We start from the raw sequence: 27,742 nt of genomic DNA on the forward strand, positions 1-27,742 counted from the left end.
GAAGGGTCTTGATGTCAGAACAAGACCACACGGTACAATTAAAGGAGCTGTTATTTTGTGTTGAAAATAACATTCTGTATTCTGTAAATTTTACATGTTACAGGCAAAGTTGATAATCCAGACATTCTATAGAATATCTGGTGTTTTAGACAAAGTAGGAAATAAATGTTTTATTATCTACTTTGCCTAGGCATTGAATAGAATGCCTTGGATGTATATTGTCTATGCATATTTGACAAGCCCCTTTCATCAAGCCTAAATGTAAACTATTCTAACAAACCTTCTTTGTAGGCCCCATTAAGTGCTATTTTTATTGTTATATTACTTTTATATTGTACCTTGTCTTTAGTTATCCCATGAATAATGCTTGAAATGCTGCTAAAAACTGAAGAATGGCAGTGAGTGATGTGAAGTAGCTTAAATCTGCCAGAAAAAAAGCTAACTGTTAAGACACGTAGGTAATAGAGAATAAAAGAAAGGCTGATTTATCCAGTAATAAACGGTTTAGTAGGATTTTAGAGTTTCTCTAATTTGCCTAAACGCTTTCAGGTCTTCTATACAATGCCTAGGCAAAGTAGAGAATATTTATAATTTCCTACTCTATATGATTGGTATTGAGTATCAAGCCTTACTTATAATTTTATTTTAGTATTAATAAAATATTAGATATGCATATTATAAAATGTTTGCTAGAGCCTATAGTTGTCCATATATTTTCATACATCTTCCACCTCTGTACATATATAAAGATAAGGCAGCCTGCACAGTGCAGTAGAGCCAATACAATAACAAACAACATACCATAGTTAATTGGAGAACATTCACATGCTTTTAAATAAAGACCGAGTGACTTTAATTCTAGGCAGGCCAACTACAATCTTATCTTATGAAGTATGTACACTCCCTGTGCTGTTATTAAAGTGGCTGCAACCTGACTTATTGTGTAATGATAAATATTTTGTCACAGAATAAAATGGTCAATGTAACGTGTTTCACACTTTATTCATAGAAAAGCACTGAGATTCCAACACAAATCAATATAAAATGGTAGTAGCGTTACATAAATAGTAATAAATTCTTGCTTTATAGACAGTAGCTCAAGAAGTTGCACAAAAAATAACAAAAAAAAAAAAAAAAAAAACAGAACAAGTGTTGATGATACGCTATCATACTTCTGTGGCAACAAATACTGGAAATACCTTTTTTCATAATCAGTAGCACAAAGAGGCAACAAACACTTTTCATTTTTCCCTTAAGTCAGAAAGAAGCAAAACAACAAAACAAAACAGGGAAAACAGCGGGTGAACTAGTGAACAATTTCTACCAGGAAATATATCCTACACATGTCCAGAGAAATCAAATAGAAGAAAGGTGAAGAGGAGAGGGGAGCTTTTTTGTTGCAATGCCGTCAGTCTAAGAAGAAGCATCACAGAAAGGCAGCAAGTATGTTCCCCTTTTTATATAAAACTATTTCTCTAAGTAAACCATCACCAGGCCCAAGTTTTAGACTGGTAAACTAAGCTACAAAGCAAAACAGACTGTAGACTTGTAAGGACGTGAAGAACATATAATAGAGGAGATATTAAAAGCCAGACTGTTCCTGACTAACACAAATGTATTAATAATAAAATTGAACTAAAATATGGGCCGTTCCACGTTTCCATAACAACTGGAATTTCCTTTTATTGTTCTGTCCCAATGTAAGAAGACACTAAAGGCTTTTTGATAAATAAAATGAGCAAATATAAACTTTGTACATTGATCTGTCAGAAAGGCATTTTCCACCATTTTGAGCCTCGATGCTAGCATGCTGGTTCTTGCCTTTGACCACCCAACGTCATTCTTTATTCATTATTTAGTAGTGGTGTGGTCCACTCTATTTGCCATACTGCACAGTTTTGCAGGCAGCCATTTTGAAGAGGTGGCAATACCGTTCGAGTGGTTTCTGCATAGTCGTTTAATTTTTACATTGAATGCCTTCTTCAATTTCCATGCTTCACTTTTTTTCTTTGTTTAACTACAAAACAGAAATTACCTTAGCCAAAGAAATGTACACTGGAGCACCTGAGTAATGCCTTGAAGTCTTTGCTATTTAAAAAAAATGCTGTCAAACTCCCCCCATTCGAAACATCCCCACTCAAAAACAACAAAACATTAAAATTAAGAAAAACACATAACATACTTATCATAAATAATTATAACTTTACAATTTTCTGAATTGACACTTTCATATTTACAATATCTTAAATGCTACTACTTTTTGTTTCGTTTCTTTAAGTGATGTCCCTGAGAACTGAGTTTGTAGCCTCTTGTTCCTTTCTTTTGCTCAGTTACTTTCAATTCAAAAAAGGCCTGGAGTTGTGACTGACTATATACCCAGGTTTTAAGATAACATTTGGGAATGTAAAATGCACATGATTCATCTCTATTCAAAATCTCAGCCTTTTGCTTTTCCCATGTGAGAATATGTTGTTTCTTTAGCCACCGAATCAGTCATACAAAGTCACCAAGCAATCAATAAATAAACGGTAAGCGGGCCGGAGCATACTGAAGAGGTAATTGTGTGAAGTGCTTATACAATGTTTAGTCCGACAGATTTCAACTGCTTTGTGGCAAGAATCAGCAACTTTTATGTGCGGAGGCGTAACTAGATTCACAAGCATTCCCAGGTTAAGTGGCAAAAGGACATTTCCATTTTAAATTACCAGCAAATAGTAAAGTATGCTGTTACTGTCTGCCTATTTACATACATTTTATGGCTTTTAGTTTTTGATTATTTGTATAAGTATAAGCAGACAGTGGTGGTTGTATTGGTGGTAACTATTCTATATCAGATCTTAGCATTACAAGTCACAACTGAATGGAGCTCAACAGTACAGCCTAAGTAAATTTCCCATTCATTTCCCCCATAGACATTTGGAAAATGTTTAATATTAAGGGTTTAAAAGCATAACAGAGGCTAACCAGCTGTGTGGTAACTAATATTCAAGACAATCATCTTTAGTCCAAAAAAATTCAGTAAAACTCAAATCAATCTAAAAAAAAGTTTCAGAAGTATCATATAAATCAAAAACATGAAAAGAAGGTGTCTTGTTATCAGTAGTTACCACAGAGCTGATTTGCCCCCAGCAAGTTTTTAAACAGCTAATATTACTTCCATTTTATTGAAATTTATGGGAATTTTACCTCTAGAATGTAAGAGGACAGGACCAGTAGCTCCATAACTACTAAAAGATTCTGGTAATGGAAAAGCGTCAACAAAATAAGCACAAAAAGTTTGGATAAGTGGTTGCATGAAACAGACCGAGTTGGGTAAGGTTAACAATATACTGTGTTTGAAGTGGAGGTGTTCAAAGATTTGGCCACAAACAGCAGTACAGCAGTGCGAAGGTGTCTGTTAAAGTGGGATGTAGCTATCCCAGTCACAGTACATGAGTATTTCTATGTGCACACGGAGCCTGTAGGAGGGACTGCTCACTGTCAGATGCTGGAGGTGAAGCACTAGCCAGCAGGTACGTATGGTATGAGCTATAGGCAACAGCAGCATGTTTTGAGTGGTGTATCCTGTCTGGTCTACTGTGAAATGCCCTGAAGAAAACAAGAGGCCATTTTCTGACAGAAGTTAAAGCTGACAAATAATACAGTCGAGGTATGACAGTAACTCATGTTCACCTCACTGGGCTGTATTTGGAATGCCACATTTTAAAACCCAGTACAAAGCATTTTCTGGCTCAAAGAAGCTACTCCACCAACAAAATCTTTTGGTTTTCAAAAAAACATGTGCCATTTGTCATCACAATCTCCTGCCTTTTGCTGATATTTCAACATGACAAAACTCAAGGGAAATTATGTGTCCTTTTTAACCAACTTCCCCTTTTGCAGTCTCACTGAAGTAGAGCAACATACTGCGAACACATCCTGGTTCACATTCAAGAAACATAACAAAACATAGTCAACCAATGGCTCAAAATGAAAAGTAACAAAAATACAGAAATTTAAAAACCTTAAATATCAAAACAAATAAATTTTACTTTCTCACAAATGTCCCTGTTCAGGGTGGCTGGGTCAGCCAAAGCGTTCTCTGACCAGCATCATCAGTTTCTTTTTGCCCTTGTAGATCTGTTTGAGGTTATCTATGAACTGGGCAAACTGAATATGTCCGTCCTGTGCCAGCAGAAAAGTCTCCCGTGCTTTGCTCAGAAACTCAATGAACTCTCCGTAGTGGCGCGGGCTGATGTGAGTGAGGCGGGAGTGCGTGGTGTTGATGTAGGCCGAGATTGTTGCGTCCAGCAGCTGGCGCAGTGGGGCCTTGTCTGTCGACATCAGCTTCCCAGAGTTCCTTCTCCCGGGAATGCCGGCGAGTCCAGGTGCAGTCATAGTGCACCTTCGCAGGATGTCAGACAGCACTGTTGCGCAGTGCACACTTTTGACCACCAGGGGAATAATGGCTGCTAGCTCATTCTTACCCAGAGAGTGGCTGAGAGCGCAGGCCCACAGCACGTCATTGATAGCCGGGTGTGTGTCCTGGTTGTAGGCCAGGTTCAGGTGGGTCATGGCAAGGGAGGCCAGTTTAAAAGACCTCAGGGGGTACCCTCTGTGCTCCATGTAGCGGGCGATAGTGAACAACTGGGAGTATGTCATTCCTGTCGATGCAGCGTCGATCACAATCTGGTAGGCCGTCTCAAAGGCGATGTGGTCCTTCTCACAGAGTGTCAGAGCAGACAGTGCACAGTTCTGAGGGTCCTTCATGGCACACTGTAAGGCCAGGGTTCGTGCACAGCTGGCCAGCTCCTCCCTCTGGGGGTAGTCCAGGCTCAGGCGCAGGATGGTGTTGTGGGACATGACTGTGGCTGCTACAATGCTGGTGGCTTCCGTTGGGGTGAAGAGAGTGTACCAGCTCTGCAGGATGCTCACCAAAGCCCGCAAACCTGAGACACAGGACAGGCAAAATGTTTAAATGTCGTGAAAATACAGTTTTTCTATTAGGTGTGAAGAAAGAAAACCTACACATACCAACTTCGGTGGCACAGGTGACCAGCCAACGCACCATCTCCCTCCTCCTCCAGTTCAGAGTGGACAGAGTCATCCTCATCACCTGCATAACATTAGAGTGGTTACATAAGGCTCTCTGCCAATAATGTACAGCGTGTTATCTCGAGAAACCAGAAATGACAAAAGATAAAAGCAGTTGCCATGAATCGCAGTGACAGGTACTTTTAGTGCCTTTATAGTTAGAGCCGACTAATTGCTGCCCATGCATATTGAAAACCTAATTTGCAGCTTTACAGGGGAATTTGCAGACATTCTAAATGGTGAGAAAAAGCAAACCAGCCTTTTGAGGGCATTTTTTGCTGTTTACTGTAAAACCAAAATGCCTTAATTATATAGTGTGTGTGTTTTTTTTTTTTTTTATCAACACCATGCAATGTTTGCACAGTTCATTTGTAGCGAGGCTGCGGAGGTCTGCCAAAATTACATGTTCCAGGAAACAGTTGAGTGCTGACCAATGCCCTGCTGCCGTTTTTTGTGGTAAAATGACTTGTGAAAATTACAGACTCTGGTGCATATTTATCCCTCGCTCCATTTCACCCTCTGTACCTGCAGTCCAAGCTCCAGAGCTACGTTCAGCAGCGTGATGTCGGGTGGGTTGTCCGCTGGCGTGGCGATCTTAAATGCATCCTGAGCCAGTTTGAAGATTAACGAGGAGGAGTGGATGTTCTTCTGAATGGCTTCAAGCACAGTCCGTAACCTCAGCATGTCACCTAGACACAGTTGTGTAAGATTTAAATACAGCAAAACATAAAAATGCAAAGGTTAAAGATTAAACTAAAATAGCTGTGGATCAGTTCTAATGTTAGACCTTGGTTTGTAGATTTAGTTTAGTCATGCTACAATACATGTGGCTTAAAATGAATCACTGTGTAGGCACAATTTGAATTAGTCCTAGTGTAGTCTTTGCATTTGCTAATTTCATTATTGTTAAAAGTATTATATTCTCTATTCTTTGTCTGGAAAGCTTGTGAATCAATAAACGGAGGCTTTAATGTAGTTACCTTTTGCTGCAGTTAACATAGTGGAGGCCAGCTCGCACTGCTGTGATTCCAGGTGTCCCAGAGTGAACCAGCGTGGATACCTGCTCGGGACAATGGAGATGCCATGATGGGAATGACCAACATCGGAGGCAGCGGATGACTCAAGTACAGGAAGCCTAAAAACACAGAATTTATGCATTTAAGCATGTGGAAATTTGGCCAATTATATAATGCATTTCTGTAATTAATGTTGATTTGTGACACTATTTTAGCAAGGTAGATATGTATGAGTGTTTTGAGTGTGAATAAAAAGCTATGCAGTTACAACGCTGTCCAACATTTTTAAGGAACATGCTAAGAATCAAACTATTCTATTTGATTCTGTTTCCAAATATGTTGGTTGCAATTAATAGACGAAAAAAAAAAAGATTTAAAAGATTTTTCCACATTTACACTATATGGCAAAAAGGATCTGTTGGGATTTGTACCTCATTGCGCGTAGAGCCACTTTATATGCCAGCTCTGCGTCATGGGGCAGCAGTGCAGAGAAGAGGTACTTTGCGAATGTGTGCATGGGAATACTCTCCCTGTGGATGACTTCACCAAGGCCACTGAATGGACCAGCTACAGAAAAAGGAAAAAAAAAAATTCAAAAATCATACTTAAGAATCAAGTATGTAAATTGTGAGAGTAATATTGACACTAGTACCTTCTAGTAGCTGGACAGCCTGTTTCCTTAGTGTATGAACTAGAAGATCATCAAGCTCCAGTTCCTGAAGCTTTGCCACGATCTGCTCCTCATTTCGACAAACCTGAAAACAAAACATTCATACTTTGTATAGTTAGCTTTGCTTTCTATATTTTAAAGAGGATTTTTTATCCGAGATTAGTGAAAGCTTCCATGCAGGAATTCAAAAGCGGCCTCTTCTTGATTAGACTAAAACTAAATCAGACCTTCTACTTGCATTAAAAGCAAAAGCCATGTTAAACTCTTAAGGAGATTAGCATTTACACAAAGAAATGTTTCCATAAGTGATTTTCTGATTGTTTTTCAAGGAGCAGACAGTGTAATTACAATGACATTTTCTGTTCCATTTGCACAGCACTTACATACTTCTATATACTTAAGTTAATGGCAGTGATAACTGATAAATCACACATTGAAATTCATATTTAAACAGTTTTTGTACCTTATCCTGTGCATAAAGGCCTTCTGGCATTATCCTCTGCTGGCCCATTCCCATCAGAGCCACTTCTAAGGCAAGGGTCAAATAAGACTCCCCGGAATCAGGACTGCCCCAAACGGGGACATGGTTGTAGACTGGAGGTTTGGGGTCACCATCTGAAGAAATACACAACAATTAGATTTGTTTTTATTTTATAGTGCAATATTCAAGAGTAAAAACACATCACAAATAATGTTGCAACAATGTAAAAGATCTTTCTGAAGTACTTGTTTGTAATGTAGGTTTTATCACATTAGTTTTCCCCTAATATAGATCAGTCACGATTTCTGATTTGATTTTATTCCGTTTTATTAAAAACAAAAACTAGCTTTCAATGTTAATTTACTCAACCTTAAAATTATAGACTTATAGAAAAAAAAAGAAAATTCTTACTCCAAAATCTGAACTCCTGACCACATGCTTTTACTGACAGAGGATTTGGGTGTAGACCTTTCGATTAGATTAGGAACGACACAACCTTTAATAGAATTCAATAAATAACTGCTCAGCCCTAATCCAAGGAACTCACACTTGACAAACTATAAACCCTTTATAATTACAATGGGTGTAGTTGCTCTTTAAAAACAGGCCAATTCAACTAGAACAACACAATGAAATCAAACGGCTAACCTCTGCCTCTCGTTTGAACTGCTCTTTAAAGGAACAAAGAATGTTTTCAATAACTGGAAAATCTATGGGAAAAGTCTGTTCTGTTTTTAAAATGAGGGCTGGATTTAATATATTAGAAATGTGGCTTGTCTAATCTAAGACGGACGCTTGGCTGACCCGGGCTTGAAAGCTATAACCGACAACAGATGCTATGGAAGTCTCAGCTGTTGATTGGTGCCCATTTGCTCTTGGCTGCACCCCCCTCCTCTCCACCAATCATCTTAAATCCCCTCTGAGCAATAGATCCCTGCAATCCTGTGTGCATTTGTGTGAAAGATTTGACTTTTTCTGACATAAACCCCGGCTTGAATTTCTGGTCTCGCTCCAACTGTGATGCCTATTGGTCGGTTTAAAATTACTAAAGACAAGTGTGCATTTTTATTGGTTGATACGTGGTCAACAGATGTTCGCAGCTGTCTTCTTGAGGGGGAAAGGCAATGAGACCAGGCCATTTCGCACAAAAACACTCCGAATAATCATGGCTGCCTTCTCAAATTCCCAAAACAGCTCAAGACAATAATTCACTCCATCTCTACCGCTCACACATCAACGAGTGTGCCAGTGGTCAGCATTGTTTGAACTGACAATAGTTCCCTGTAGCCTGGTGACAATAGGAAGAGCCAACCCCTATTCTACTCAGTTGTGATGGCTTCTGGCGCAAAAAAAGGCCCTGGGCAGTGTCAGAAATGCAAATGGCGATGGCGGTTCTATACTCAGCATATATATATATATATACATACGCATAGTGGTGTGAATGAGAAAGCTAGGGTAGTTTATAGCCGTTTTAAGCACAATAGCTCTGAGTAACCCTGGCTGAGTACCATCAGAGTCCGTTGTCTGGTGAGTCATTCTAGGCCAGTGTTCACCTCTGCTCGGGATTACATGGCATTAGCAGGAGAAGGCTGCAAGGAATTAGATCTTGTGTTTCGTAAATAAGGTCTTTGCTAATGTGTCGCGTAATAATTAAGTCTGAGGTGTAGCGGACAGCAGCTAAGCCTCATAAGCGCCTTCACCAAAAAGCAATATACAAATGTAATGACGCAGGATATGATGTGCAGAAAGATGCGACATTCAAAATGAACATCTTGTCAAAATAGTCACATTTCTTTGATTTTTCATTATAGTCTACATGAGTATATTAGTCATGGTTGTGTAGTTATGTTGAATATGAATGTCAGATTTCAATAAGCAGTAAACGTGCACTGCTGCTGCAAATGAAGGAGGTTTCTATATAATATCTCTTTCTTTTTACAGGAAAAGATAATGATGGTATAGGAACCCAAATCTCTATAGTTGAATAGACTAACACTGTATTTGCTCACCAGTGTCCATGTTGTTGTCGTCATCTACTCTACAGGTTTCTGTGAGTGTGGTGAACAAACAGCCAATGGGGTCCAGTGGATGGCCCACCCAGCCTTCCAGGTTTGTGGTGGAGGTGACACCCCTTTGTAGAAGCTCTAAAACAGGACAAACATGTAAGTGACTGGAACACTTGTGGGCAGTAGACCTCAGTTTAGGTTCATTTTCCTTACCTTTCTTTTGGTGTTTGTAGATATCCATTTGCCTCATCTGCTGGAGGCGCAGGGTGTTGATGATGGCCACAGCCAATCGCAGAGCTTCCCTGGAGTAACCGTGGGAGCGGAGGGCGTCGACTCGGGCACAAGCCGTTGGGACGTGGTCTGGTTTATAAACAGTTATAGTTTAGTCACACCTACATCAAAGACTTTCCGCACACAGCAATGAATGAGCCCTCTCTCAAACAGCAGACACACAAACAGAGCTGGTGCACGCGCGCACTGCCGCCTCAGCACAATGCCACTGTGTCTGATAGCTGGCTTAAGTTGCACAATCTGACAGATCTTTGCTGGAAGCTGCTCACTGCAGATACTGCTCCTAATATCAGCAGAATTACTGGTGTGTTTTCAGTGGAATTAGACACTACATACATATATGAAGCTTTCTGTGATTTATTTATGAAACCTAATACTATGCATATATAGTAGTAACACTATGTAGTAAAATCATTCCTTCAGAATGGTACAGGTCTTGATTAGCAGGCATAAGAAAACACATGTCTGGATGGCTAAATGAATGCAGCATAAATCCATGTTTACCTAGCCAGAGAGGCAGTCCCTGGGGGCTGAACAGCAGGCTCTCGCCCTCCCGCTGGTAGGATGGCGACATGTAGAAGTCACTGCTGATGATCCTCTGCAGATGGCTGTCCTGCCAGTGGAGGTCACACGCCTCCACAGCTCGGCTGAACACTGTCCTCCTCGGCCGGGACAGAGAGTCTGAGACAGGACCAGGGGTTAGATTTCAACACTCGATTTACTATTTGTATTTATGGTGATGCTCTAATCTCTTTAACTGTCCCTGTGTGTACTGACCTTGTGCGAGGTTGCTTTGCGGTAGTGCGTTGGTGATATTCGGGAGCTCGCTGCCGTAGTTACCATCCTCCAATGGGCAGACGTCCATGTCTCCCCACTTCTTGAGCTGCTTCAGCCATCCAGTCTTTTCTTCACTTTTGCAATGAGGATTTAAAACTACACATACCCACAATGCACCTGGGGAACAAGATACAATTGTTACAAATTGGCTTACGCTTATTCTATTTTCATCCGCAGTAAGCATTTGTGGCAAGTCAGCAATAAAACAACTCCAATACGATTATGTCAAATATGTGAGTCTTATCAAGTGTTGACTGAGGTCACGGATAGATGTGGCAGTGTGTCTGGCAGCACACTGTGACGGGCTGTCTGTTCCATCGGCCTGTGTCATAATCTCCCTCGCTCACCCAGGAAGTGTTCTTATTGACCTCCTAAATGCCCAGATCGATTGCACAGAAGCAGAGAAGCATTATTGATTTGCAGCCTTTACCATTCTCTCTAAGTAGGGAGCTAAAGGAGCGGTCCAGGCAGAAAAAGAGGAGACGCTTGTGCCTGGTTTGACTGAGCGACCTAATAGCTTACTGACTAGATGAATGTTTACCCGACAACGTGCCTGACTGTTGATTTTTTGGAGTAACTAAAGCGCAAGCCACTCAATCCTAATCTGGAAAATAAATGCGTCTTTCTCACCCTATCTCTCTCAGATTTTATTTACCTAGTTCGTCCCAAAGTTGTCGGCACTTGTCTGTCATCCCTGTGCCCTGCTGTCTCCATAGTGACAGGCGTGGGTCCGCCATAAACTGCTCTGTTATAAGGGTGAGCATCCGAGCTCCGTTTGAGTCTCGCATCCGCAGCATTTCCCGCACCTGGAAGGACACAAGAGAGTTGGTTAAACTAAACATACGAATGCTTAAACTTCACTGAGGACGTCTTGAGGTAAAACAGCCTTGAAGGGAGTCATGGAAAAGTGGATTTAGGCTTTGTGGAAAAAAACAACACTGATAAAAGACCATACAATGCATTTTTGAGAAAGTTACTTTAATTTGAAATAACAAAGGTGGACTGTCACTGTGTTATCCATAGGGTCAATGTTAGGTCTAGTTTCTTTTATTTCTTTAGACTGTGCAGAATTTGTAAAACTAAGATTTCATTTTCGATTAGACCAATTATTTGAACAAATATTTACGAGGGTGAACTCAATTTCTTGCAATTTACAAAGCTGAGGACATGACTAATTGAGAAAGAACAAAAAAATCCTATGCATTTACTAATCTTAAACAGGGGTCACGTCAACAGAAATGTGTTAAATTATGCCTTTAAATGTATAATTTAAAATCTCAAAAGTGCAGAAATGTCACTTTGCATTATTTATCAGAAGTTTCACAACATTAGCTTTTTCCATTTTCATTGTTGACAAGCTCTTTTTAAAAATTATACCCAATATTCAAATTTCACATATCTTCAAAACAATAATCTGTTCATCTCAACTCTTAATAGTAAACAAAGCCCAGAATGTGATATACCTTAGCGAACATGGAGTTGAGCTGTTTGCCTGAGCCATAGTATCCTCCTTGCGACAGAAACTGCTTGACCTGCTCTCGGACTTGGTCTTCGTCCAGGTGCCAGCAGTTGTCGTCATCAATGCTGGCGCCTGCCGTTGGGTCTGGGGCACCTGCAGAGAGCACACAGGGACATTAAAAACACCTTAACAACAAGGAATAGATCTCTCTTAGCATCTTCCATTTTGGATTTGCTGCTCTCAGTAAGGTATGTTTATATCCCACTGATTATTTGTTCCTGCTCTCAGTTTTGCACCTTAAAAAGCAGCAAGGGACCATGGGAAATGTAGTTCAAGCTAATGCACTACTAAAAATATACTACATAGATAGGCATTTACTCCCATTTACCTCCCAACTATTTGTCTAAAGTGCACCTTTGTGACTCCCAATATATGTGACTTAAAGGTGCACTTGTCACTTTTCTGGTGGAAGTTCCATCACTACTTACTTGTGTTCATGGACATTTCATTACTTTGCCAAGAATGTTCCACAGTATGGTATTAAACATATGTCTTGCATTTACCTGATTACAGCTGTTTTTATAGCTTGAAAAAATGACTGTTCTTATTGTTAGAGGGCTTGCCCCTGCACAGATCTGGCCTGTAAGTTGGTCTTGTGGTGTTACCTGCTTGTCTCCATGAAGTCAGATAAGTGTAATGACATACTGTGGTGGAATAATTCAGGTGAATAACATCTCCGTAGAGACAAGCAGGTGCCGCAACCTTTAAAGAAAAGTTACATGGTGCACCTTTAACCTAATAGTTAACTGAAGCTATTGTTATCCTTCTGTATTCAGCAATAATTGTGGTGCATAGTTATACAAAAGGGAAACGTGTGTACGCTGAAGGAGAAGAGGAGCAGAAGAGAGAAGGAGGTGGGGGCAATGCTTTGATCTGTCAGGAAGAAAGTTTAAGGAAAGCCCAGAGATGTGTTTCCAACTGGCCGCGAGTAGCAACAACAGCAAACAGACACATTCCTTCATCAAAGCCACACTCCTGGATCGAATGAACTTCAACCCCCATGATCCCCCTTGTCAAACACAGACGGGAAACACAGTGCGCGGCTTCCTGCACAGACCGGCTGCAGAATGTCAACATTTTAGCGAATGGGGAAGGACAAAGCAGTTTGTTTTGTAAAACCATGTCTGTAGTCTCGCGGTTTGCCTCTAAGTGGGCCTCTCTGCTTTCTGTGCTTTCTCTCAGAGTCTTTTATGTGTCTCCCCATTTCCCTGACTGTTAGTGCTCCCCTCTTATCCTCTGTCCCTTCTCGCTGGCATCCATTTCATCACTGGACTTGTTGTTTGCTTGTTTCTTGACATAGCTATGTTGGAAAGAAACTAGCAAAACATACATTTGAAATTACTTTTACTTTGTCCTGGAAATCAGAACCTGTGTGCGTAAAACAAACCTGCAGCAAGTGCAAGCTTTTAAGTCTGGCATGCTGCTAAGAAGATATCTCTGCACTGTACCAAACTACCAGAAAACCTTTTAGGATTTTGACTGCAGCTCTAGAACTTTCAGACTATGCCAAGAGGTCTTTTTTTAGCACTTAGACTAAAGCTCTCACCGTGGACCTGGTTGATCTCAGAGTTGGAGGAGAGGATCTCATCTGCCAGTTTCTGTGCCGTGGGCAGAACCTCCGTGTGGTGGGCTGTTATCAAATACTGTACCAACTTCTGCAGCTGATCCCGGTTCATCTGGAACAATGTCTCTGAGATGGGTAACCGCAGCTTTACCTAAGCACAACCAGAAGATAAGATATTATTTCACTTAATACAAACTCATTTTAATACAAATTTATATTAACCCTCCACAGTATCATTTCAGATTTATTTACAACGAAAACAAAGAGAAAAGACTAGTGTGACAATGACTAAAATGAGACAAGTGACTAAACTTCGAAATCCTGTATATTCTGAAGGAGGAAAAGCTTGCTTTTTTATATCGTTTTGGGCTACCATTTGTTAATAAAAAGCATTATTCTCTTTTTTTCTCTACACAAGGTTATCAGTATGTCTTCTTACAGCTCCCGTTTGCTCACATTCAGACCACAAATCTAATCCAACCTTTTTATACAATGTAAAAAAAACATGACATTACATACAGAACTACTTAGCTTTGCATTTGTGTACTGCTGACAAAAGGCAAAAGGGTATAAATATTCTAATGGATTCTGCTTAGGTGGTATGTGTTTTCACTTTACAGTATCAAGGGACACGAGAAAATACAATGCATCCAAATTATATATAGGGCTGTTACCTGCTCAGGCTTGCGGATCCTGTACAGTGATAGTGCCACCACATGGGCGCAGTAGAAAATGTCTTTGTTCCCACATCCACAGGTGACCGAGGTGATTTTGCATCTGTCGAAGCTGATGGCCACTTTGTGCGTGACCTCTGGCTCCGATGACGTGGCCGGTTCGGTTACTGTCCCGCTCAGATGAAACCCTATAGAAAAAGCGAAACAAGAGAACGGTCAAAAACGGTGATCTTCTTTCAACAATCATTAAGGAAATAGATGTGTTGACTCCTTAATGATTATTCAACATTTGAGGAATGATTCTTTTGTTTTAGCGGGCGATCATGGACAAAGGAAGCACCAAAGAAGAGGCATCTGTGGTAACGTGAGCTGAGCAAACATACAGAGTGAACCTTCAGCACAAAACACGCTCCTAATGAGACGTCTCCAACCGGGCGCTGGGCCATCTGATCCCTGCCTGCTGTCTCCATGTACTCACTGAAGAAAGGGTGGGAATATTTCCGGTCGCTCCATTATTAAGTAACAGTGTGTGAAAGAGAATCCAGGGTTCAATTACACGTCGTATTGTGGAAAATGTATTTATCCTGGTTTAACGCCTGTTCAAATCTCTGTGGTTTTGGGACAATATTATGATGGATAATTAGTGTTGACTTGAATTTCCTGTGCTACAAAGAATTTAATATATGGATGCTCATAATGTTTCAGCTCTTTGTTTATCTAATCATACATAGGCGAACTTCAAATTAAAACCTGTAAACTGAGGGAATGACAATGACCACTGTTCCTGGTATACTCTGCTTAAATGTGCACAATTTCTGGTAAAAGGCCCACCACATATTGGTTTCCATATATTTTTATTTTTTGCTGTGTGTAATAACCCCACTACGATATTAAACATCTCTCTCTCCACAGATACAAGCAGGAGATGGCACCAGGCCAATTTACAGGTCGTATCTGTGGAGAAGTGACCCCACTCACAGTAGCCTTAGAATGCATTTTTAGAAATAAGCAACACCTATAATTGAATAAATGCATGCTAGGTAAGTGTAATACCATACTATGGAACATTCCAGGCAAAGCAATACGTTTTCTATGCTGGAAAACTTACATACTGGTCGTTAAGTCCCACAGTTGCCATGATGGTTTTGCTTGTACCGTTGCTCCATACACTGACTTCTACACACAGTAAATACACCGCATAGTATTCATGTCACAGAACAGCCAATATAATTTCCCTTTTCTGCAATATCCTAATTAATTGGCATGTGCCTTGAACCTTAGGGGCGTCGCTACAAGCCTATTTCGGGAACACAGGGCTCTTTTTGGCCTTAACAAGCCACCATTTGGCCAATTGAGCTTGCGAAACTACCTGGACGCGTTCCAAATGTAACCCCTTTATGGCCTCCTCTCATACACACCAGCAATCCAACAGCTGTAGTCTTAGCACTGTTTAATTGCGGGGGATGTAAATGAATAACCAGCCTTTGTTGGCACTACTTTTTCCTACTTCCGGTGTGATGAGGCCGCAACACTTTGGGGACATAACTGACATGTGAGCATAAGGCTGGTTGGCCACACTTCAAAAGTAATTTATTTAACATTACACATGATCTAACGTGGGCGTGACACTATATATGTGCTATTAGGTTAAAGAAGTAGGTTGCGGTAAGAGATGCTATAGGATAAGCTGGGTAAGGAGGACAAGATGGAAGAGGGGAGAGTATCAGATCTATCTTGTCGTCTCACTATGACGGGTCAATTATTTATGACACAAGGTATACGGGTATAGGGTACTATGCAAAGGTTTAAGTAGGAAAACGTGGTTAAAAGCTGCATACAGAATACTATGATACAGAAATATTAATTTCGGCATGCATCCATACTAATTTGAGATAATATGGTTTGCAATTTATGTTTTAAAAGTAGCATTCTGTTCATTCCCATGTATGGTGCAGCCCTATATTTTCAAAGTGCTTTCAGGACTGAAATTTGTGAGAATTTTGTTTTTTTCTTGTGTGCACAATTACAATGAATAACACCCACTCTACCGTACTTAACCCTACTGCTTCTACTGAAAAACAGACCAGTTATTAAGAGAGAAAACTTCCAAATTGCTCACAAACAAACAACAGCGTTAAAAATACACACTGTATTACACATAGGGACAGACATGAACAATTAGGCTCTGGGGTTTGGGCCAGCATGGTGGAGCAAGCTAATAAGAAATGTGTTAAGCCATCTCCTTGGCAAAAAAAAAAAAATCCTCTCACAATAAGATCACACCAAATCCATTGCACAAACGCACACACGCAGAGATCTAATTAACAGAGCAAAGATAACGAAAGACAGGAGACCAAACGTGATAGACGCTGACCACAAGTCCCCAGCCCACCATTTGAGCACATTTGAAACGGCATAGTGAAATATAGGCAGATATTAAGTTGGTTGAGCTAAAATGTATTTGTTAGCGCCTAGGAGCATGCCGCCATTGTCCGTTAAGGCTTTTATGGTTTGGTGCATCTGTCAGCACTGAGTGGGAGCCATGGTAGTTAATATTTTGTTAAGCTCATATTGCACAGGAAAAAAACAGGGTAGACAAAAATCATTGAAAATCATACAGACTCTATTGATTATCCCTTTGGCACAATATGCAATTAGGAGGTGACAGAAAAAAAAAATATAGCAAATAAAAAAGCATCCTCTTGACAGAAACAAAATAATAAAAATGAATATAAGTTGATTTCAAAATATTTTTTTTTTCTTTTAATAATGTCAGTATCACAATCAGAGAACTGTGCTGAAACTGCCCTAGCATCTGACCTACTGACCTAGTAACCAACATACAAACCCAGCAGTATGCCCTCCCTTTGTCTTTTTAAATTACAACAATACATCATCTGATAAGTGGCGACACATTACATGTTACTTCAAATCTGTTTTATTCTCTACAGAGAATTCATTTTCAATATTAAAATGTAAAAAAAAATGTTTTCGATGAAATATTTTTCCAGGTATAAAATGTCCTTCCATGCAGTGTTGTCATGATCCAAAAATTTCAAACTACTAAAGAAAAGGCAACTTGATTACACAAGGATAAATCATTGTCTTTTTTAAAACAACAGAATGCAATTTTAACACAAAAATAATAGGCTACTTTCTTTATTACTACCATGTGGACTTCAGCTCTGAAAGAGACGGAGCGATAGACCAATCTAAAACAGATTTTGTATTTTTCAGCATGGATAACTAGTCAAAAGACAATTTTTGTAGTATCATTAGTATTTGGGTAACACTTTTTTTTTACAATTCTACTTCCCTAACAAATCAAGTTGTTCATTCTAACATTTTTCTTCCAAAACTAGCTTTTACAAGTGCATGTCTGCCCAGTACAAAGTGCCCACTCCTTCCAAACGGGGCATCTGACAGTGACAGAGAGTGTAAGGGAGAAGACAGTCTAGTGCATCTGCCAGTGAGAGACATAAAGAGTCCTCCAAAAGTGTTGAAACGTCCCGCTGCGTCCCGCCTGTCCAACCAATTTACTGTCTCAGAGTAAATGTAATATCATAAATGTGTCAAAAGAGGATTTCTAGCCCCTCCGACGGCTCTATAATGGATATACCTGTAGAGCCAATTTGCACTAACCGCAGCTCACCGTAAGACACACCAAATTTGATATTCTGCAGGAGAAATACTCACAGTGGAAAGCAAAGGTGGGCCAGAAGATAAGAAAAATTAGGGGCCTGCATGTCATAAAAAGATTGAGCTAACGTGTCTCTCAAATGGTCCTCCTAAGCAATCTAAATATTTTATTAATCCATTTCAGTGCTTCTTGTTGAATATTACAAGTCATTGCAAAAAATCTCAAGACAATATGTGACGATAATCTTGGAAAGACTGTGACTAAATTAAATCAGAATTTTAATAAATGTGACTAATTACATTTTGCCTTTTTTGTAGTTTTCTAAAAAGTACGTTTTTTATGTGTTGTCCTGTCCTCTGACCTAAGGGTTGGCTAAAAAAAAAAAGAATGAATAAGCTACAGATCACAATTTCATTTGTTTCAGATGCATGTACATTTCTATATTGCGTTGAAGAGTTAAGTCTGCTTCTTCAGAAAGTTCACACTTCACTTTAATTGTAAATCCACCTTAGACTTCACTCAGAACATGACAGAGGTTGACCATCTTTATTAACACAGGGAGACCCAATCAGACCACTTAGGCTGCCTTTTTAATGGCTGCTCTGCTCAAAATACAGACCAATAGGAGGGAGTGGTTGGAGAAAAGTGAAAAGAGCATTTGAACTTTAGTCAAAACACATTACGACGACAAGAAACGGGCAGGTGGTCCTAATGATATGGTTGATTTGTATGGATCAACAAATAGCTAAACGTGTCCACAATGTGGTTCCATTTTATAATCCAAGGCATGTATTGATCTGCTTTGTTTATGTGGAAAACTGTGTTGCCTTTTTGTTTGCTTGGTAAATCAATAAGGCTATGATGAAACATTTTATATTTTTTGTCCGACCTTCTGTTTGTGTGCAGCTGAAATGCATTGACACTTGACACTACAAAGACACCCGTGAACACAGCGAACCGGGTGACCTTTTCGGAGTCAGTCGTGCTTTTGTTCTTAATGCCACTGAGAGCAGAGAACCCCAAAGTCTGCTGCGATATTTACACAAGATAGCTTTTATCCCTGCACCTCAAAACCTTCAGAGCTCTAGCCAGAAGAGATGAATTATAACAAAGGTGAATTAGCGGTCTGACGAGTGTGTAAACTGGGAGAGATGCCAAGTACAATGATCCAGGCTTAATCCATTGACAGAAGAAAAAAAAAAGTCTTGGCTGCAAATGTGTGCAAGTGTGTGTGGTGTCTCTTTTTACAGACACTCCTGTACGAGTTTGATTTTTGCGAATATAATCTGAAATATGATTAGTTCAACGAAATAAGTGACAAGGATTATAGCTTACACATTTATATAAGCAAAACATAGGGGTAAACATTGTAAGAAGCTAAAATCCAACCACCAACTAAAGAAAAAAATTCGATATACCTATTGTCCATATTTCTATTGTAAACACAACCCCATGCGCTTGCTATGTATACACAGTAGTACATCCACTCCTCCTCTCTTATTCTCTGCCATCTGTCACTCGAAGACAACCCCGCCCACACAGAGCCGCCTCAGCCAATCAGAATGCAGACAGCCTCCCCATGCTTACAGACCATTAACCCCTAATTAGCTGGGGAGCCGGAGACAGGGCTGGGAGCCAAAAAAATTTTGGATTCACCAACACACACGCAGACAAAACCATAGTCAAAACCAAAGCTTCTCTGCTCTCCCCAAGTGGTATAATAAAGTCTGTTTGATTTCATTCATCTATGTTGCCCACATGCAACGCCTACACCACACAACAGCTGCCAAAAAGAGGCCTGCTTTCTTCTGCCACCCATAAGGCAACACTGAATCACCTATTTGGTATTGCAATAATTACTGGCTTGGTGATTTGAAAGGGCTGCAGTATATAATTCACACATTTTAATATACAATCATTCTGATGACACAGCAGGCCTACAAGAACACTTAAATAACGTTTCTATTTGTGAGTTAATTTGTCCTTCATTGCTCCAGATGTGGTAAGCCAAAATCTCTACAGTCACCCCTGGATGACCTGCAATGCATAGATATCACTGTTTAAAATTAGGTAAATATTTAAATACTCTTTTCGTCCATATGTCAGCGGAATAGTGATTTGTTTGCACTAGACGACCACAGCCACCCAAAAGGGAGGGGGTCACAGTATCAACCCGATGACCCCACTCTGCTAATAGACTTAACCAGTTTAAGTTGGGGGAGCAGCAGTTAACAATTATGGTGTTGTTGCTATAAATGCCAATTACGAAATGGGGTATAGGATGTGTGAATATGGACAAAGGAAAGCTGTGGCCACTCAGTCAAAGCCAACAACCAGTATCAATTGTAGGCCTGTACTGTCAAATTTGAATAGATTAGAGATCAAATTGTTTCATACCGTCATTGATGAGCTTCAGTCTTTTTAATCCAGAGGTCTAAAGTCTGTTGTCAGTAAAAGTATGTGGTTTGGAGCAGAGTTAAAACTTAGTCCTACCAAGAATGGTGATTCAACTGAACTTTCCACATTCACGACTATTTAGTTATATTTCTACAGTATTCAACAAAGCATACAAAACTCAAGGTTTCGCCGTACTTGATACCAACTTGAGAAAATGGGCGAAAGAAATTCAAATCTTCACTTCTACACAAATTGTGGGTTTTTAACCAATTCTCCCTCCCTCTCTCCTGGATGAGATTTGTACCTTTGATCAAGAAAAGCACGTCGTCAGCAGGAAGAATATTACTTTTCTCTCCCTTCCAAAACCTCCACTAAAAGAATTCATCTTTCCCTGCATCCTGTCATCTCCGGCACACCCCGCGATATGTCCCTGGGCCTGTCCCATGTCCCATCTGTCCTGATGGCTTCAAGGTTAACACAACCCCCTTTTCGAGTCATAGACAAGCACCCACATGGCTCTGGTATTCAATCGCCCATCTATCTGTGCAACGACACTGAAACTTCCCCACCCCTCTGTCCATCCAAACACCCACCTATCCATCATCGGCCTATACATCCTTCACTCCTTCCCTGTTTGCTGATGTGATAACAGCTGATTGATTCATTTGTGATTTCCCAGCAGCCCCCTCTTCTTCTCTCTCTCTCTTCCTCTTTCTTTCTCTTTCTGTATTGAAAGCAGACACACACACACGAAACAAGGCGTGCACAAAAAAAGTCCTTGCTAACCGCCGGGACTCATTTGTCAAGATTACACTGAATTGATCCCCTGATTTGGTCCATTCTCTTGCGACGGGGGCAGCACAAAAAGATGGACAGGAAGAAGGGGGAAGGGCAGCTGCGGAGTTCAAGGAATTCTGTCAAAAAGGTTATTAAAAATGATAATATGCTGTACAAACACAAGGACAGGATCTGAAAAGATTCTCCCAAAAACTGCACTTCAATGTGTGCGGCTAAGTATCAAAATGTGCAGGAGATATAGTTGGGACTACCGCTGAGAATAGGAAATAAGTCACAATATTACAAATGCAATGTATTGTCTACAAAAACTAAATATGTCGATATGAGTATGAAAAATCATGTTGCAGCTGTAGTTTAGACGTCTACAAACAAGTTCTGAAATTCATGGGATTCACATTCGCATTCATGACTTCTCTCAAATTCTAATGCTCCTGAAGTTGTTTACAAAGTGCTCTCTGAACAGAACCCTTTTAAAAACATATATCGCAAATCTATTCACAGGTGTAAACGCAATTTTTTTTTCTCCCAAAATCTGTGCTAAAGCCCGATATTGGAGCTTCATGAATTGTGAACAATAAGAAAATAAAGTATTAAAATTGAATGAGACCAGTGTAAATACCAACCTGTAGACTGAAAAACAAGACGATATGTCCGAACATCACTAGACTGGACTTAAACCAGATTACACTAAAAGGAGGCTGACGTTCCGCATTACACTGGCGAAATCCAGGTAAAGACCGCGTAGTCGATCAATAGAATCAGAATGAAGTAGGAACACTTAAGATGGGCCGTGCTTCTCCACACAGGTATGTCAGAGATAAAAGCTATAATAGACTAACACTGAGAGAGATAGATGGAACGAGGCCCCGTGTCCTTTTGCCCAACGCTTTGTGAAATTCAATCAAGGTTTTTCCGACTGAAAGAAAAGCGGTGAAGCCAAAGAAGCACTAACGGTGGAGGCATACATTGGACTGTTAATGGAGAGTCACTTGGCTGATTCAAACCATTGTGATGCTCTGCCACACGAGCCTGAAGGTTATGCATAGTGGAAGCAAAACATAAATATTTCACATACGCTTCCCATACATAGAGCTAAAAGCTCAATAGAGGTTAGCAAAGTCTTGTGTTGTCCTTTGCCAGTAAGGTGTGACTCAATTCACCCAAGACTACATTAAAGATAAAAATGTGTTGCTTTTGTATTGGGTTAGTTGTTTGTTTGGTGTTGTGTGTTGGCATTATTGTGGTGCTGGCCTTGTGTGCCGTACTTTACAAAGAGATGAGCGAAAGCAATTTCTGGAGCAGACAGACTTGTGTCACTCCCCGGCAGGTGATAAAGCCTGGGTGTTATTGTCTAGTTTAATAAGAAAAAGCACATTCAAAGGGCAAAAAACAAAATGGAAAAATATGCACAGCTGCTTCCTGTACTTTGTATGCAAAAGTCTTAATTAGAGCCTAAATGGCATTTGTGTCAGTTCCCACAGAAAGTGAACACCCGTGGACCAATCGCAGATGAATATGTAAATTTCATACAAACTCAGTTCAGATATGGCTCCAGGCAGTAAGAATAAGACACAACAAAAGCTTAATTTTATCCTCTTCATAGTCAATACATGTTCTTTGAGAATGCAGTATTGGGGTACCTATTGATTAATACAGTGTCTCCCTAAAACTCTTACTTCTATGTTTCTTCTGAAGTGAGTTTACGCCTGCTAGAAGTGGGAGATATATTGAAAAATGGATATTACTGCTATTGATGTTTTGAAGATAAGCAAAATGAGACAGAAACATCTAATGTAATCTCCCAAACAAGGCCATAAAGTGATATTTCTACATTTTTATGGTTTTAATTTTAAGGTCCATTCATGTTTTGTGCTAGACTTGAACTTTAACCAAGACATTTACAGGCACACTTGAGTACATTCCTGATGCATTGATAAAATATAATCTAAATATTGTTAGCGATATAATAAAAAAAATGTAAATATTATTTTTGTCAATATCATCCACCTCCAGTGCCTGCATTCATCTCTGTACTGAATGTATGTTTGGGTTACACATGGATTTCCTGGTTGCCTTCTCGTATGCCAGGCCCTCTGTCCTCGTCTCTCCCTCTGCTGCTCTTTTGTCTCCTCCTTTTGCATGTCCCTCGCACTTTGCCCTTTTCCTTAAACCAGTCGTGGCCTTAGCCTTTTTGTTTAATACGGCGGCATGCAAAAAGCAAAAGACACAACCATCTGCCAAACGCATGCAGGCGCTGTGTTAGAACAACAAGAGCGGGCATTACAATGGTCTTTTGGTGTGTGTGCGATGTGCGTGTTTATTCTTCAAGCGTAGTCTGCAGGCCAAGATAAGTATGCATTTAAGAGGCTTATATTTCATTTCAGGAACTGAAGGAGACAAAATGGCTCCATTCTGAATTGGCACAGACAACACAAGGAACAGTGAGGTGGCAACAAAAAGCCAAAACAAAAAAGCTTTCCGTGGAGCATTTGTGAGGCACAAAGTCTAGCATAAGGAGTTTGAGCACAATGCAAATGAGAGCAAATAAACATCATTAATCAGTGCTTTTATGTGTTATCTGACCAGAGGAGCCAAATCAATGTCTGGATGCAAAAGTAACTTCAAGGACATTTTAGAAGAGCATATTGACCTGGCCATGTCAAGAGAAGGACAAGATTTCAAAAAAACCTCAAAGGGAAGTTAGACGCTAGTCACAAACATTCACCAAAAGATGATGAAAAGGACTTTTATCACAAGGTGGCATCTAAAATAATCATGTGGATGCTGATTGTCTAAAAAGGGTGGTTTCAAAACATCCCATTATTTTCAAATACTTTAGTGCATTTATTCTGCAGGAAGTTGAGTGTAATGTAAAGGTCATGACATTTCTGCTGATGGTGACTGCAGAATGTTGGAGTTCAGAAATCTCTCCTCGCTCTGATTGGCCTCCACCCCTACAGAGCCGATCAGCCTCTCTTTGCACAACAGTGCATGAAACATGAATAATAAAATATCGCCAAAACAGCTTGCCTATGTACAACCTGAGAACACACACATGGCTGCAGCAGCCTCACAATGGGAAAGCCATTCCTCCATTAGCTGAGAGCAATCACAGATATGCATGTGCACATACACACTGGGGCCAGGGACTTCTGGTTGACTTCATCAAGTACTCATCAAGCCAAGCCACCATATGGGGATGGGGCCCAAAACAGAGGGGGACTGGATTGTTTGACTGAGTATTATGAAGACCCCCCTCCCTCTAAACAACACAAAGGAAGCATGCATCACCAAATCAGCTTTGTCTTGCATGCATTATGACGCTACTGCCCATTAAGAGGAGCCCTTCCCTCCCACCTCAGCCTGAAGGAGTGTAGAGCACAGCTGAAACAGTTGTGTTCAAGTGCACAGACCCGCTCATGACCATCTTCATCTGCTCACAACATTTCTCTGTATGTGATGTAACCCACTGCCTACAGTGGTGCCGACCCAGGCCTGTATGACTGTATGACAGCTTGCTGACGTAGGCAGACACTGGTTCAAGGGGTACACATTGAATTTTAATCTGGGCGTGACCTGCTTTTTCTTGGCTTCCCCCATGTGTGCCCTCCCCTATGACGGCTCCATAGATTTGCATGGGGATAGCACCACCCCCTTTAAGACCCAGGCACTAGGCCTCGAGGCTGGGGCCTCGCCTGCCTTTGTTAGCCCACAATGGGTGAAAGGCAACTGGCAAGCAGGCAGCAGCTAGGAGCCTTGTGGTGATAGCCAGGGGAGAGCAGCTAGTGATTGGGGGGTACCATGAATATGACAATATGGCACTCACTAAAACAAACATCTGATGTAAACATTGGAATAACAAAGAAGAGAAGATTCTAACATTTTCAGGTAGAAGCTACAGAGCTGAATAGAGCTTTGTGGAAGAGGCTCATTGGTACACAGAGCTACAACAGCATTATATGGGTGCAAGCTGCCTACTCCATTGAATCAGCTGTCTAAGCTGGGATCAAGCTCAACAAAGTGAGCATTATTCTCCATAGAGGTGCATTTATAGATTTCAAATGAGAGCATCTGCCATTGCACCAGACCACACCATGAGCTGCAACACTGTAAGGCCATATGCAGATCATACCATGTGCAAATATTAATGTGATGTTTTCCGTGAACCAAATATAAAAGAGTTTGAGAATAATCTCATGCAAATGCCATCTTCATTGATGATTCTGCCATCGCTTCTTTGTAGTTTGGCCTTGCTGCTTTCCACATAAAAGATAGTTGTCAGGACACAATTCGACCATAATCACACACACACAACAATCAACCAATATTTTCTCGTGGCACAGAGCCGTACAGTAATGTCAGCTGTCATAGGCACACAAGGGCATACGTGTGTGTGTGTGTCCTGAACAGAGCCGTGGGAGCAATCATCTGATAATGTCAACTGTCACACACAAAGTGAGCGCGCATACACACACATATCAAAGGCAGAACAAAGGAGAAAGGCCTGGTAAACAATGCTGCACAATGCTTTCAGGCACAGACTTGAGTTTACAAAAGAGAAGGTTTCCAATCACTAGACATTCATTCAGTGCTCAGGGGGAGAGAGAGGGACAGAGACCTTTACGACAGGCACCGGGGCGCGCACAATACCAGGCTCACCAATCACTCAGTGCTCCCATTCAGCCGCTCTGTTTCTGTTTGTATGTGATGCACCCGAAAATAGAGCTCTCTCTCTCCGATCAATAATCTTTTTTGCCAAACACATTTATTACTCAATTGTTATAAAACTGACAGACATGATGGTGTTCCGTGTGCATTCATTGGCTGGTTTTTCATGACACATAATGCATCCAGGCACTCACAAAAGAATGGATTCATACTGTGTGGTGATGGACAGTAATGGTCATTCAGCGGCACAAGTATTTCCATTTGCACTGCTAACTCACTAAACAACTAAAACAATTATACCAGATGTGTATGTGTTACTACATTATATAATGTTATCAATAACTCCCACTGAAAATGTTTAAGAGGGTGAACTTTTGAGTAGTATATTTGCACGTGATTGGTTGAAACACATATATTTTATCCAATAATAAATTACATCACATGAAAAAAAATGAAATGGTGTAAGAAACTATTGTAAATTTTTAACCTAAAGCCTGCCCACATTGGCACACAACTGGTTAAATATCAGCTGATTCAGACTTCCGTACATGGTGCATGTTTGTTGTTACGTGCAAACTCATAAATCTCGCCTCAAATTAGCTAGCATAGAGTTTTTAAGAACCAGTCATTCCCTACTTCCTGTTACTTCCCCTTGGCACTAAAACTCACTCTTGTGAAACCAGTCCTACAGGGCAAAAACTGTTCAGCATTTTTGCCCGACAAGATCATAAAGTTGATGTGTGCATAAAAGTGTTTTGACTTAACATGAATTTGCATTTGTTTAAGCGAGCAAGGTACTGCAGATGACCCCTTTTACCCTTCTCTGTACAATGCAAACTATGTATGATAACACTACTGACTAAACATTGGTAGATGGCTTTAACTTTCTATTTTAAAGTCATACAATACAAACAATATATGCTGATTACCCAAATAGCTCTTGTACAATGCACTGACTGGACATCATATAATTGAGTAATTTTAGGTTGAATGTGCTCTGATGATTGCATTGTACCCTTTCTTTAAACTTGAATGAACCAATGACCACTCTTCAGACACCTTCCCTCGTCATTATTGACCTATGCATATTTAGATTAAGGATGCTTACTAATAACTTACATTTTCTGTATGGAAATGGAATAGAATGACGTTATCAAGAATGCATTGAAGTAGCGAGACAAGTGTTTTTCACTCTCAAAGTGCTGTAGTTGTCTGTCCAACCAGCACTCTCAGACAATGAGCATCTGATTATGAAGTGCAGCCCTTGTTTCCATAAAGTGTCAGAACAAGAAGGCCATCTGAAAGGCACTTCAGTGCCAAATTAGTAAATTCAAAAACAGCTTTTTGGACACAGGAAAGCAGCGGAGTGGAACTCAGAAACATGTTAGTGCTTTGGAGAATTAATATCATGAAAATACATTTTTAATATATTCCCTGGGTCAGTGCAGGGAAGGAAAATCTGACGATGAATGTCTTTTAATGCTTTAAGTAAGAAAAAGTAAGAAAATGTAAGTGGGTGATACATCTGACATTCAAAGTAAATAACAGAATGAAAATCAGACTGTTGAAGTCTAAGTCTCTAATGAATTGATTTAAAAATGCATAATATACAAACAGGGCTGTGCAATTAATCACATTTTAATCGAGACAGAGTCAATCATCTCTAATGGTCAATGATTGGGACTTTTTAATTGAGATGTATGTGGCAGCCAATCCTCTGCCAGCAAAAGCAAGTTGTTTGAGGCTGAAATCAGACTTAGGAGGAGGAAATTTGACTATATTATGTGTAATTCTATTAGATAGATTCTATTAGATCTCAATAAAACAAAAATAAAAAATATCACCCCGTCCTGAATGGTCAGTTGTCAATACAGGATATTGTGAAAGCTTAAATACAGTAAATAAATGAATCTGAGCAACTGTACAAACACAGCTCACTCTTACGGACTAACAACTATGAAAGGAGAGTTCAAGTTGGCACGGTCAGCCACAAGAGCCCATTAAGAGCATAATTACATGGTGCAGTATTCATTCTTCAATTCTTTCTATTGCTGTCCAATTGTCCACTTATGTGTTTTTTATAGATTGTCCCACAAGGTCAGGGCTAT

The 27,742-nt window shown here is 40.2% G+C and overlaps 1 protein-coding gene across 1 annotated transcript in view; it reads right to left on the bottom strand.

The window, feature by feature from the left end:
• Window positions 1-983: 983 nt before the first annotated feature.
• The window catches only part of zswim5 (zinc finger, SWIM-type containing 5), a 43,676-nt gene continuing 16,917 nt past the window's right edge, over window positions 984-27,742 (bottom strand). The window contains exons 2-16 of the mRNA XM_055228311.1: window positions 14,132-14,319; window positions 13,440-13,608; window positions 11,838-11,986; window positions 11,030-11,180; window positions 10,315-10,491; window positions 10,042-10,218; window positions 9,460-9,606; window positions 9,250-9,384; window positions 7,223-7,374; window positions 6,742-6,844; window positions 6,521-6,656; window positions 6,054-6,208; window positions 5,599-5,762; window positions 5,014-5,095; window positions 984-4,928 (exon numbers count right to left, since the gene is read on the bottom strand). Coding sequence (XP_055084286.1) covers window positions 4,066-4,928; window positions 5,014-5,095; window positions 5,599-5,762; window positions 6,054-6,208; window positions 6,521-6,656; window positions 6,742-6,844; window positions 7,223-7,374; window positions 9,250-9,384; window positions 9,460-9,606; window positions 10,042-10,218; window positions 10,315-10,491; window positions 11,030-11,180; window positions 11,838-11,986; window positions 13,440-13,608; window positions 14,132-14,319 — 2,948 coding nt within the window. The 3' untranslated portion in view covers window positions 984-4,065. The remainder of the gene's footprint in view (window positions 4,929-5,013; window positions 5,096-5,598; window positions 5,763-6,053; window positions 6,209-6,520; window positions 6,657-6,741; window positions 6,845-7,222; window positions 7,375-9,249; window positions 9,385-9,459; window positions 9,607-10,041; window positions 10,219-10,314; window positions 10,492-11,029; window positions 11,181-11,837; window positions 11,987-13,439; window positions 13,609-14,131; window positions 14,320-27,742) is intronic.

This window comes from Periophthalmus magnuspinnatus, chromosome 17, assembly GCF_009829125.3.
Source record: "Periophthalmus magnuspinnatus isolate fPerMag1 chromosome 17, fPerMag1.2.pri, whole genome shotgun sequence".
NCBI lineage: Eukaryota > Metazoa > Chordata > Actinopteri > Gobiiformes > Gobiidae > Periophthalmus > Periophthalmus magnuspinnatus.